Source organism: Phyllobates terribilis, unplaced genomic scaffold (genome assembly GCF_046119375.1).
Source record: "Phyllobates terribilis strain yellow unplaced genomic scaffold, ASM4611937v1 Scaffold_3__8_contigs__length_932513732, whole genome shotgun sequence".
NCBI lineage: Eukaryota > Metazoa > Chordata > Amphibia > Anura > Dendrobatidae > Phyllobates > Phyllobates terribilis.
In genome coordinates this window covers 776,259,911-776,274,048 of record NW_027362763.1, presented here as the reverse complement: position 1 = coordinate 776,274,048, position 14,138 = coordinate 776,259,911, and the positions used below count along the sequence as shown (strand labels likewise).

Sequence of the window (14,138 nt, the reverse complement as noted above, 5' to 3'; positions counted from 1 at the left end):
ATTTTCATTGATTTCTTCTTTTCTTCTTGCTGTGATCTTTGTCATGGATGTTTTGGGAATTTGCTAATAGTTCATTCGGACACCTTATTGGTCAAACATGAATTGGACAGTTAACATCTTAAAGGGGTTGTCCAGGACATTAAGTACATGAATGGAACCAAGTTGCAATATCCAACAGGAGGCGCCATGTTTTTCTAATCCTAGACAGGGGCGGACATATCACTGGTACAACCTGTGAAGCCGGAGAGGGGCCCAAGAGGTAAAGGGGCCAATTTCCACCTCCAAAACTTATTGAATTGTGCATTATGATGAGCTATTGGACTGAAAAGGGCCCATATACTGTTCTTGCATAGGGCCCTTGTCTGTTTCTGTCCACCGATGATACTAGACAACCCTTTTTCACGGAGTTCTGATCTTCTATAAAAGCTTTAGCTCCATTGCTTTACATGTAGACTTGCTGCATATATCTAATACAATACAAGTTATTGTGAGAAGAAGGTATATAACTGAGCCAACTTCTTTTAATTAAAAAAAAAAACACTTTTTACACCAACATACCAGTTCTCAAACGTATTACCCCCAAAAATTACAAATTCTACAAGTTTGTTTTTGTACAACCCAGGTTTTATAAAAGGTGCATTCACAATGGCTGTACATTCCTTCTTCATGATGACCAACAGATAGCGGACAAACAAGTTTACGCACATTTTTATCAATACACAGTATAAAATCTAGTTCTATTTAACCTACTTTGTTAACTTTCGATTATTTCTTTTAGTTATTTTGGATTTGTTCGGTCCTTCTGTCTTTGTAATGAGTGATAATACAATTTCGTTCATGCATACCAAACACTTTATTTCATCTGGATGAAAAATATGGTAAATGATACCTTTGATTCTCTTGTAGACTGATTTTATGTTGAACATTCATTTAGAGCAAAGGGAATAATAAGTAGTCGAGTTCTCCTGTAATATTAGCTCTCATCTTAAAAAACTGAAGAGACCAGAGTTTTATTAGTCCTACTGTATATTCCCTGGAGAACTACAGGTGATCATTTTGACATAGAACACAAAACATCATAAAATGGACATAATCCAACAAAATTACATACAAATAAAATATATAAAAAAATGCTTTAATAACACAGAACGAGAAAACGGAAATATCCCATGTGTGTTAAACGTCGTTTAGTTGCGTAAAAGAATAATAGTTAAATGCAAGTGAAAATAATTATATTAAGACAAAAGTTTAAATTAGGATGCACCGAAACAAAAAAATTACCGAAAAGTTCCACACATATCCAAAATTACAATCACGCTTACCTTTAACCCCTTCGCTGTCAAGGGACGGCCTAACGCCAAGCCCCTTACAGCAAAAAGTCATCAGATTAAAATGTGGCATTGCCAATATATTTATATTAAAAAAAGACCCGAAAAATCGATATTTTATAAGACGATTCACTATCAGATGATTATGTGATTAGGAAATGGGGCTGTCAGACAAACATACATTATTATAATCCATTTGCTCATCCTCCGTCTTCAGTGCAGTAACATTGTCCACCAGCTACGTCCAAAGAACTACAGGAATAAAAAAACACAATACTATCTCGCAACGCAGTATTTAAAGCGCTTTACTACCAGGCAAGTGTGCCAGATCCATGGCACTGTATGGCAGCCCTCATGTAGGGTGGTCAGAAGTTTAAATGTTCCACAATAATATTAGCATAGTTCCCAAATATAGGTGGGTATGCTAGAGCTTTAAAAAAGAAAAACAAATGCGTGGATGGCACACAAACTTGTGTATTGGGCATATCAACTACACTGTAGGATGCTCGGAGGATGCATTACCATGCAATAAATGGGGATCACGTGAGGCAGTGATTATGGGTGGAGCTTGGAATTTGCAAGAATGTAAAAAAAAAAAGCTCCATATTTTTCCCTCCATAAAACAGAAATAGGTGCAAGGTTTGTGATTTAGCGTGACTCAAGGCGCAGAAGACATTGGGTTCATTCACAAGTACAGTTTACTTCCATGAGTGCTTGCAGCTCCATCCTGAGCAGGACAGTAGGATGTGACCACAGTGCAAAGTGCAGAAATGTTCTTATTACTCCTCTAGGAATTGTGGATTTTTTATTTATTTTTTTTCAATTCACTCCAACAAAACTCCTTGATTCAAGGAAGGGACGTGTCAGTCACCTCCAGCTCTACTGCTGAACGCTTGCATCATGTTCCATGATGAATGGTCTCGTTAACTTCAGAAATGAAAACTTCGCAATGACAAACTGAAGGACACTTTTCGCTCTGTTTATAGTTAAAAGCACAGAGAAAAAGAGAGAGAATTAGGAAGAACAAAGGATTGATACAGATAGAATACACCATAGAAAGCAGGAGAAAGAAAGCAAAAGAACACAGGCGTTAATTATCACATCAGAGTCATAGCCAGGGGTTCAGCACGAGCAAGAAGAATATACACCCAATCCGTGCAAATGGATGTGCATCCTAATTAGGGACCATAGTATTATCGGTCCAAGTGCAATCCGACAAAACATCGGATGCACTCGGACCAATCTTATGCTATGGGGCTGAGCACGTCTGATTTTTTTCCTCGGACACAGGCAGCATGCCCGAGTTTGATCAGATATCCAGTTCACACTTGGCCATGCAAGTCAATGAGTGCGTGAAAACATCGGACATCTGAGTGTGGTCTAATTTCCACGGACTGACTCCATCGTCTCCTCATCCGAGAGAATCGGATCACACTATAATCAGAGTGTGATTTGCATAATCGTCCCGATTCTCTCGAATGAGAGAATATACACTAGTGTGACCCCACCATTATACTGATTTATTCGCAGGGTCAGTACAATTATGGTGATGCCCAATTTATATTGTTTTTTTATGTTTTTACTAATTTTAAAATGGAAAAAAAAAGTTGCTAATAAAGTATTCAGATTTAGGCTGGGGCTACATGGCGACCATGGATATGACAGTAGATGCACGGCTGAAGATATGAAAATGCCCCAGCACAACATAACGATGGTGCGATTGTGACACTTCTATTCTAAATCATCAAAGTGTTTTCATCAGAAATCTAAGAGAAGGACAGAATGGAGGATGGATCTTTTTCTGCTCTGCCGAAGACACCAATAATTGGTTTCCAAAAATGATGAAGAAAGGAATCCAAGAGGCGATGTGTAGAGAATTGTGTTTTTTAGTTGCCTACGCGTTTCAAAGTTCACAAACTTTTTCATCAGGACAAACCACATTGCAAAGAGGAGTGCATACAAGTATAAGACAATGCCTTCAAAAATGGAATAGAGCGGAGAGACACCAATTTAATGGAGCAGAGAATCGGACTATTTCATGAGCAGAAATCGTTCCATTTTTATACAGACTCCATTTTTTTTTTTTTTAAATGTTATCTTTTTACAAGTCAAAAGAGCATTTTTTTTTAAATAAAGTTTTTACTTTTGTTCACACATGTACATACAGCATACACAATTCTAGATTTTTCTACCTAGCATGTGAAGTCTACCTTTTTTATTTTCGACAAACTTTCATCAAATGGACAAATGACGAGTCAGCTAACACCTCGTGTGTCAGTTTGGCGCCTTTATTTCAATTCATTGTCTATTCATACTTGTATGCACTCCTCTTTGCCATGTGGTTTGTCCTGATGAAGAAAGTCTGTGAACTTTGAAACGCATTGACAATCCTGGATTCCTTCCATAATATTAGTGTCATCGGTAGCGCAGAAAAAGATCCATCCTTCATTTTATCCTTTTCTCTGAATGCTTCCTTGGATCTGCAGCAGCCGGTTTTCTGAGCTTTTTATGGTGTTCTGGTCCCACAACTCTGCCAGCTGATCATATCCCTGCACCTACTGTTCTCCCACCCTCTATCTGGGTAAGACCCTATTTTGCACCATTGTTTTCCAGCTTTCCCATTGGATTCATCAGAAATATGGTGTAAAGTCTCAATTTTTTTGCGCAACTGTGGGTTGCAAAAAGTCTTGTGGTATTTGGTGGTTTCACACTAGTTTTGGCCAGCTTCACCCATTTAGGGCTGAGCTGGGGCAGGACATACTGGTATACTTTACGCCAGAAATTTTTGTGGCAAGACGCACGCCTCTTTTCAGACGCAATGGATTCATTTTAAGAAGGTGCGCCTCTTAATGAATAAGGAGTGTTTGACTCCAGCATGCCTCCTCATCAAGACTGACATTGTTCATCGAGGCCTTATTTCGCCGAAATCAAACCTTCTCGATATCTTACCAATTAACACAATCAAATTCACGTTTGTTATGTTATGATGTAGCATTTACTGAGATGTTTGGCCAGGCAATAGTGATTCTGATAGTCAAAGTCGCTGTGTTTCCCCATGCTAAAAGGGGTTGTCAACATATTTTTTCATTTTAAAAACAGGCCCTCCATGTTTTTAAAATAAAAGAAGTAAAATGCCCCCCTGTCCAACTTCCTGCTTCTCTTCAGTACTGCTGCCAGATCCCTCGCCAATCCCATTGCTCACTCTCCTGATGGAGACTGAGCATGACTGCTGCAACCAATCACTGGCCACGACAGTGATGCACTGGTCAACTCTGTGGCCATTGTTTGGCTGCAGCGATCATGCACCGTATCCGCAAAAAAAAAAAAAAAGGCGATGAGACTGACAAGGGACACGGACAGCGGTAGAAAGGGGAAGCGGGTGATCAGTAAGTGTATTTTATTTTCAGACTACAGTGGGTTTTTTTTTGTGAAGTAAAAACCATGTGCTCACATAGGTTCAGGTAACAAGAAGCTAAAATATAGTAGATTACTCTTAGCCATGACACAAAGGAAGAAGGGCCCCTTAGTCGTGACACTGAGGAGACGAGCTCCTTAGCCATGAGACAAAGGAGACATGTCCCTTAGCCGTGACACAGAGGAGACGGGCCCCTTAGCCATGAGACAAAGGAGATGGGTCCCTTAGCCGTGACACTGAGGAGACGAGCCCCTTAGCCATGAGACAAAGGAGATGGGTCCCTTAGCCGTGACACTGAGGAGACGAGCCCCTTAGCCATGAGACAAAGGAGATGGGCCGCTTAGCCGTGACACTGAGGAGACGAGCCCCTTAGCCGTGACACAGAGGAGACGAGCCCCTAAGCCATGAGACAAAGGAGATGGGTCCCTTAGCCGTGACACAGAGGAGACGGGCCCCTTAGCCGTGACACATAGGAGACGGGCCCCTTAGCCATGACAGACATGGTGGGGCCCCTTAGCTGTCACACAGAGTAGGCGGTGTCCACTTTTATGTGACTCTGCTGCATGTAGAGGAGACCGAGCCCCTTAGCCATGACTCTTCTTATTATAGAAGAGCAATAAGTGTACTAATAATTTCTATGGGCCTCATTTATCCAAATGATGTAACAATAAGACTGTTGGGCAACAAGGACAGTCTTAATGTGAGATAGTTTTGATAAATGAGGTCCACGTGTACGGTATGTACTGGTTATAATAGAAATATATCTGTACTAGACTAAGAATTATAGCAATATCTAGGTGTATTTTACTGAATATAATACTAATTTTGACACGTTCTAGACTGAGTATTAAAGCGGTTCTCCAGTTTTATTTTTCTCGTATTTTACTTGTACATATCCAACCACGATATGGGTCCAACAAACTAAATCTAGTGGTTCTAACATTCAGTATCATTACATAACATTAGCTCTAATAGGCATCACTGACTGAAAAATGAAAGGAGAGGTAAGTCAAAGCCAACGAGAAGCAGCAACCTGCCGAGGGCTAGGACTTCTCCATGGAGGTCATTGGTAAAGTTTTATCTACTAAAAATTGACATATTAAAAATATTAAAACGTGAGAACCCTTTTTTGACAAATGCTTTCATATTTGCTGCCAAAATAGTTAAAGAGGTTGATGACAACTTTTACATTGATGGCCTTGTCCTTTGGATAGGTCATCAATGTCCGATCGGCAGGGGTCTGACACACGGCACCCCTGCCGATCAGCAGTTATTTGTGTTGGCGGCGGCCGGCATGAAGTGCTTACTTGAGGAGCTGCAGTCTTCTGGTAGGGGCTGCCGCAGGGTACTACACATCCTATTGATTTGAATAGGAGGCGGACGTCTAGTACCCCGCGACAGCCACTACAAGTAGACGCAGCTGCTCCGCAAGTAAGCACTTCCGGCCGGTGACTGCCGACACCAATAACAGCTGATCAGTGGGGGTGACGGGTGTCAGACCCCGGCCGATCGGACATTGATGACCTATCCAAAGGACAGGCCATCAATGTAAAAGTAGTGGACAACCTCTTTAAGAAATCAAGCAAGTTTAAGAAAAATTCCTTTAGGATTCAGTGGCATCAACTTCTGTTTGGCAAAAAATATGAAATTCTAACCTGACTGGGTGATCGCTTATAAAATTTTGGCCGATATGTCAGAATACTAAACTGTATAGGAAAAAATAAAAATCGGATTATAAGAATACAATTGGTTAGATCTTCACAATAATCTGAAAACAGATTGACCAGACAATAAAGCTTCCTCCTGAGTTTCTTCTAGTAAATACATTTACATTTCCCCTCAAAAAGTCATAATCTTTAGGTTTATGAAGGAAACAATTCATAATTTCTTTTTAGTGGAAATTCAGGTATAAATATTAGATATGAAAAAATGGAGGCATAAAAAGGCATGCAAGCAAGCAGATGATGAAAGGTAAAACAGATAGCCACAGCTCATGGTAGTCGGAAGCCATTTGTAGATGAGGTTCTAAGGGCCTCATTTACAATGTGGGGAATGAACTCACCACTTGGGATATCACTTGAACAGGGTCACTAAATTAGGGGATTGGTTGCTCCCTAGACCTGCTTTTTGAAAGTCTGATTTCTGGTGCTGCCTCCACATCTGTAGGAGAAAGGGAAGTTTAGTATATGGACGTCTATTAACAGCATACAAGCTTGCAGTAAAAGATGACCTTCAGCCTGCCATATGTAATAGGTGTAGTTGCTGTCCAGTGGCTGCCACTGTTTGCTGTGACTTGTAGTTCAAAGGGAATCTGTCACCAGGTTTTTTCTATCAAATCTGAGAGCAGCATGACGTAGAGACACAGCCCCTGATTCCAGCGATGTATCACTTACAGGACTGGTTGCTGTAGGTTCGATAAAATCATTGTTTTATCAGCAGAAGATTATCACTAGAGGACTAGTAAACCTGGTGTCAGATAGTCCTCCATATTCATGAGCACTGTTTAACTCCGCCCCACCGATTGGCAGCTTTCTGCCTATGCACAATCAGTGATGGGGCGGGGTTTTACAGAGCTCAGCATTCAGAGAACTGCTAGATCTGCAGCAGATAAAACAGGTATTTTATCTAAACTGCAGAATGCAGTCCAGTAAGTGATATAATACTGGAATCAGGGTTTCTGCCCCTACATCATGCTGCTCTTGGATGCGGTAGCAAAAACCTGGTGACAGATTCCCTTTAACTATCCCTGACCTATGGTCTTTCCCTAATAAAGAAAGACTTTATAAATAGATGGTACAAGAGAACAAGGTCTTGTAACTTAAGACCCCCATACACATTAGATAATTGTTGGGTGAATGATCGCTGGTTAAACTAATTCCCCCACACACAGGAACACAGAGCATTCCTGTGTTCTCTATGAGAAAGCCGCTGCCAGACTCCTTTGGCAATGGTTTATCTCCCGGGGAACGTAAGGATCGGCCATTGGAAATCCAATTTGACGGATCTTTCTCTCCCCCAACATCATCTGACGGGTGAGCGTTGGGAGATCCCATACACATTTGACTGCCGATAATAGCAAATTCAGCTGACTTTAGTCTAATGTGTATGGGTGGCCTAACGTTTGGAAATGATTAGGCAGAAAATCACATTTTGTTTAGCTGCTACTCAGTATTGCTTTAGGGGGATCCTCAATATGTTGGGAGATCTGTTTCCAGCAACTGGATCTATTTCACTAAACATAGGCATCAACGAGGCAGCAATCCAGTATGGACGTGTTGGGTCCTCCTAAGGGTTACTCCTTATAGATGCTGCATAGGTTGTGGCAGCTAAGTAATGAAGGTCTCAAATGAGAGACTCACAATTGACAAATTTCAATTTTTTTTTTTATTGTTTTTTTTCAAACTAGTTTATGCTGGGAGTTTTTTTATGCCTAAATTAGTCCCACGATGGTCAAGGGCACGTACTGCTCCTATGATATTTGTTCAAAGTAGAAAAAAGTTTTTAAATGATCCATAACATTTATAAACGAGGCCAGAAATGTCCACTAAGCATATACTCAGGAGTGGCAAGTAGTTTCATCTGTAACCTAATCCATTTTTTCCTGATTGCCATATATTATGCCTTCTGTGACATCCCCTATCTCCTATATGGGGCCGGCCAATGCACAGAAGTCCACTGAGGTCTGTGCCCACAACAAGATGTTCCTTGTCCTCATGCACTGGTATGCGCATGACATAGAGGGTGTATTAAGGTCAATCAAGAAAAGTCAGGTCAGGTTAGAGAGTAAAAAATGCTGGATAAATGGGTTGGTTTAAAAATGATCACGCCATGCAGAGCATATGCCTTGGGCCTTCATTTATATGTGGTAAATATGAGAAAAACAGGAATACATTAAAGGGGTTGTCCGGTCTGCAGTAACTCTATGTGACTGCAGACTTGTGAATACTCACAGTGCGCACTGCGTGCTGTGAGGATTCTCCAGGAGCAGTATGGGATTTCCATACTCCCAGCAACATTACGACTAGACTAGACTGTGTCCGGCCTCGCTCAATATACTTGCACTGAGCGAGGCCGCGCATGTCTAGTCATCACGTGACCGCATGTATGCATAGTACATATTCACAAGTCTGCAGTCACATAGAGTGACTGCAGATTTGTAGCTTAAGCTGGACAGCCCCTTTAAGAACTGTCTTTACATGACCTAGATCAAAGTGAAACCACTTTCAGGGAATGAAAAGAAAGAGGAATCTATCTAGGCTAAATTTCCACAATGAGTATTTGGTGCGTTTTTTTTTTGCTTTGATTTTCATGCCCAAAAAAGCTGAGGATTACAGTTCCAGCAAAGTGGATGGGATTAATATAAGGCTATGTGCCCACGATGCAGAAGTGCTCAGGATTTTTTCCTGAGCGTTTCTGCATCTCCCTGGCAGAAAAAACGCAAGCGGATTGTACATCCGGATTGTACATGCGTTTTCCTGCCAGGGACATGCGAATGTGAAGCGTTCTTCACTTGCATTTCCGCATGCGGGTTGACAAGCGCTTTCCAAGCGATTTTAGCATCACTTGGAAAGTGCTTGACAACTTGGTCACACTATATAAATCCATGCAACCGGCATGGATTTATATACTGTGACCGAAAGAATGGTAAAAAATAAAAATATACTTACCCTCTGATGGCCCGATCTGTCTTGCTTCACCGTCCCGGCTGCTGGCAGCAGTGGATTGAAGGACCTGCCGATGTCAGCGTCGCGTGACCCGTCACATGACTCGGACGTCAGCGCAGGTCCTTCATTCCATCGCAAAGTGCCGGGAAGCAAGGAGGAGCGCAGCGCGGGCCGCCAGAAGGTAAATATACATTTATTTTTTATTTTATTCTTTTTTTTGCAGCTTTTTTAATGGTACCTGGGTGTGGATGAGACTCTCCTCTCCTCCACACCCAGGTACCATCCGAAATTTCCGCAGCTGTGTGCCCACGATGCGTTTTTTAAGCGTTTCCACAGCGGCAAAAACGCTGCAGAAACGCTTAAAAAACGCATGGTAGAAGGCCTGCCATGTCCCCCAATGATAATCCGCTGTGCACATGCTGTGGAAATTTCCGCTGCGGATTATCATTGCGGAAAAAAACGCAGCACTACCAATTATTTTGCGGAAGTGCTGCGTTTTCGCCGCCATTGACTTGCATTAGAACGCGCCAATTCCGCAAGACTGCATCTGTACTTGCGTAATTGGCGCATTCTAATGTGCGGATGGTACCCGAGTGTAGAGGAGAGGAGAATCTCATCCACACCCAGGTACCATTAAAAAATCTGTAAAAAAAAGAATAAAATAAAAAATAAATGTATACTTACCTTCTGGCGGCCCGCGCACCGCTCCTCCTTGCTTCCCGGCACTTCGCGATGGAATGAAGGACCTGCGCTGATGTCGGCAGGTCCTTCACTCTACCGCTGCCGGCAGCCGGGACCGAGCGAAGCAAGACTGCGGGGGCCATCGAAGGGTAAGTATATATTTATTTTTTACCATTCTTTCGGTCACAGTATATAAATCCATGCCGTTTGCATGGATTTCTATAGTGTGACCAAGTTGACAAGCACTTTCCAAGTGATGCTAAAATCGCTTGGAAAGCGCTTGTCAACCTGCATGCGGAAATGCAAGTGAAGAACGCTTCACATCCGCATGTCCCTGGCAAGAAAACGCATGTACAATCCACATGTACAATCCGCATGTACAATCCGCATGTACAATCCGCATGTACAATCCACATGCGTTTTTTTCTGCCAGGGAGATGCAGAAATGCTCAGGAAAAAACCCGGAGCATTTCTGCATCGTGGGCACATAGCCTAAATCTCATGCCCATTGTGCGTTTTGTTTTTGTTTTTTTTAAATAAGCAGCATGGCAATCTCTTTTGCTGTAAATGGTGCAGAAAAGCTGCAACATCAAAAACTGACCAAATACTCATTGTGAAAACATAGCAAAATCCGTGTGTTCTAGAAATAGAAATTATGGACCCGATGCGGCTAGACGGGTGTTGGCGGAAGTGTGCTGGAGTCAAACGCTCCCGATCAGGAAGAGGCAGACGCCTCAAAAACTTTTTACACCAGAATACTGGTGTGAAAGCTTTGATAAGGAGGTCCATTGAGTTGGATTTATCAATGCATAGTTATGCCAGTTTTCAGGTGTAAAAAAACATGAAAAAAACTATTTTATGTCATTCTATAAACAAGTGGGCAGATTTTCACACTATTCGAATTGTTTATTTGCTTTTTCTGCATTTTTTTTCTTAAAAGAAAATTATCTGTTAAATCTGCTTCCCTTAATTTTTCAGCGCCATGTTCAATAAACATGAGACGTCTCACAAGCAGTAGATTTTAGTCCATTGTTTTACTGATTGCGGGATGGATTTGGAGGAATGGTTTAATTACATGATGAAGCAGCGGGGCAACGCATGCAGAGAAGCAGCTTTACAATGAATTGATATGTCTGAATGATGGCTTAATTCAAGGGATTCAAGCTGGTTTCATGAATAGCCTGATAACAATCTAAAGACTTCTAGTGTCAAGCCATGAGTCTGTTTGCCTCTGAACTGCAAGTCCCAGCATTAAATTACAGCCTCAAATTTTGCAATGTTAAATATGCTGTTGCAAGAACATCATGGAAAACACACACATTCATTATATTGTATACACTTATAGGGAATCTCTCATCAGGTTTTGGCCACCTAATCTGAGATCAGCATGATGTAGGGGCAGAGACCCTGATTCCAGTAATGTGTCACTTACCGGGCTGCTTGCTGTAGGTTCAATAAAATCACTGTTTTATCAGCAGGAGATAGGACTAGTAAACCTGCTGCCGTAGTCCTCCATATTCATGAGCTCTGTATAACCCCGCCCCCACCATTGATTGGCAGCTTTCTGTGCATAGGCAGAAAGCTGCCAATCAGGGGTGTACGCGGGGTTTTACAGAGCTCAGCATTAGAGAACTGCTAGATCTTCAGCAAAAAAAACAGGGATTTTATCAAAACAGCAGCAAGCAGCTCAGTAAATGATACATCACTGGAATCAGGGTCTCTGCCCCTATATCATGCTGCTCTCAGAGAATATAGCAAAACCCAGTGAAAAATTCCCTTTAAAAGCTAGATCTTAAAGGGAGTTTGTCAGCAGTTTTGACCCCTTACATATAGGTGAAGGGTAAAGCAGTTTAAAAGTACCCAGGTTTTAATTACTCTTATGCTGCATGCGGTCTCGTCATGTGCAGTGTCCTGGACTCTCCGCACTGAACATTTCCTAACCCCTTCCCACTGTTTTGAGTGATGGCTGTAACAGATCTTCATTGGCAGTAAACACCGTCTCTCTGGAGAGGGAGGTTTTGGGGATCAGTTTGTACAGGGGACTCTCGGGATCATGGTACAAGGGGCTTAAAACATAAAAGGTTAATTCCTTATTTTGCAAGTTACGGCTTATTACAATTTTCAGCCATTCTTGAGATGTGAACCCTTTTCTCTTGTTTACAGCTCGTTACCTTGGAGACCGACCATCGCTGCTCGACAGCAGAACATGCGCCATTCTTACAAACTCTTTCCTATTGAGCTAGTAAGTGCTGCTCTGATGCTGGCCAGGATTGCTGTACTGCACTGTTATCTTCTAATCCCGGCCACTTCATCGCAGTGCTTACAAGCTAGGCTGCAGTGGTCGATCGCCAAGGCAATGAGCGGTAAACAAAAGAAAAAAGTGTTAAGATCTCAAAAAATTTAATAGGCAGTAAATTGGAAATTGCTTGTTTTCACAAGCACTTTCTGACAATATCCACCTATGAAAATGGGAAAATAACCCTTTAAGGCCCCAATATATATTAGATAGCTGTCAGCCGAACTCTCCCATAGATTCAGCTCGGCCGAGCTTTCCTGTGTCCTCCAGGAGAGACCCGGTGTCAGAGTCATTGGCAATGGTTTATCTTGCCGAGAACCAAATGTTCGACCACCGAAATTTAACAGACCAGAGCCTTCTCTTCCCTGATAGTGTTTGTCGGTAAGCCCCCTATTCACATTAGACTGTCAGCCAATCGCACCAATATTGGAAGATTAGGCCAACTTTAGTCGAGTATATACAGGGTGTTCTTAGATTCCTCAGTCGATATTACCCATTACCTATACAGCTGTGTCAGTAGTTTTGAGGAGTCCATACTGAGGACAGACTCCCTTTAATCCATGATATGAATAGTAATTAGGCTAATGGCAGCTGGTCATATGCATGGCTTGTGATTTAATACAGCTCTTATGTTATCCATAGCATATATATAAGTACACAAACAGAAAGCAGTATACAGATATTGTGGACAGGAGGCTCATGCATTTCCCCTTATGGCTAGACCTTCTCTAATAATATCATGCACATATCTGATATCAGCTACTGGAACATTAGGATGGATTCTTCTCCCCTACACATAGACAGAACGTATAGACCTCTCAATATGTGGAATGAAATTTCTCCTGAAAAGGATTAATAAAGCATTTGACATTTTTTTTCTTGCCTATCCAGGCACCTGGATGGCTACAGAAGAAAATCTGGCACTTTACAATTGAGAAACTGAGAAAAAGTATGAAAAATAGCTCCAGATGATAGAAAAAGCCTTTCTGGTGCCATTAAAAAGAGACGGGGCTCTTCATTCAGAGGACTGTGGAAGTCTTAGCAGTCAGAGCTTCACCAATTAGCAAGTGATGCTTGTGTCCTATATGAGGAAAGCTCCGGAGAGGAGATATTCTGAAGGCTTTGTAGCAAAAGTCAAATAAAACCATCTCCAAGATACAACATCTAATGAGTAAAGGACATAATAGATATATATCAGATTTTGGTAATAAAATCTGTGGATATTTGGTGGTAATTAAAGGGGTAAAGCCCATGTAATTGCATTAGCAATCAATATAAGTTCTGAAACACGCCATGAGACAGATAAGATATGAAATGTGTCTATGCAGGAAAGAAAGGTGCATTTATTTTAGTCTTTTGTACTTGTGCTAATTTAGACAGATTTTCTTATAACTCTGTGGCTGTGTATGATACTATTCCAGTAGCATTATAGGTCAGGTTGAAATCATGAAAAAAGTTGCCTTCTGCTTGCTGCCCAGGGCCAATTGGCTTCTGCTTGCTGCCCACGGCCAATTGGCTTCTGCTTGCTGCCCACGGCCAATTGGCTTCTGCTTGCTGCCCAGGGCCAATTGGCTTCTGCTTGCTGCCCAGGGCCAATTGGCTTCTGCTTGCTGCCCAGGGCCAATTGGCTTCTGCTTGCTGCCCAGGGCCAATTGCCTTCTGCTTGTTGCCCAGGGCCATTTGCCTTCTGCTTGCTGCCCAGGGCCAATTGCCTTCTGCTTGCTGCCCAGGGTCAATTGCCTTCTCCTTGCTGC

The 14,138-nt window shown here is 41.9% G+C and overlaps 1 protein-coding gene across 7 annotated transcripts in view; it reads right to left on the bottom strand.

Moving 5' to 3' along the window:
• Positions 1 to 245: 245 nt before the first annotated feature.
• Positions 246 to 14,138, bottom strand: part of CCDC88A (coiled-coil domain containing 88A) — a 254,550-nt gene continuing 240,657 nt past the window's right edge. For 2 of the 7 annotated variants that reach the window (XM_073672274.1, XM_073672273.1), the window contains exons 30-31: positions 6,806 to 6,903; positions 250 to 2,304 (exon numbers count right to left, since the gene is read on the bottom strand). In XM_073672274.1, coding sequence (XP_073528375.1) covers positions 6,839 to 6,903 — 65 coding nt within the window. In that variant the 3' untranslated portion in view covers positions 250 to 2,304; positions 6,806 to 6,838. Of the gene's footprint in view, positions 2,305 to 6,805; positions 6,904 to 14,138 lie in introns of all 7 variants that reach the window. The other 5 variants (XM_073672269.1, XM_073672271.1, XM_073672272.1 and 2 more) reach the window with 5 other exon arrangements.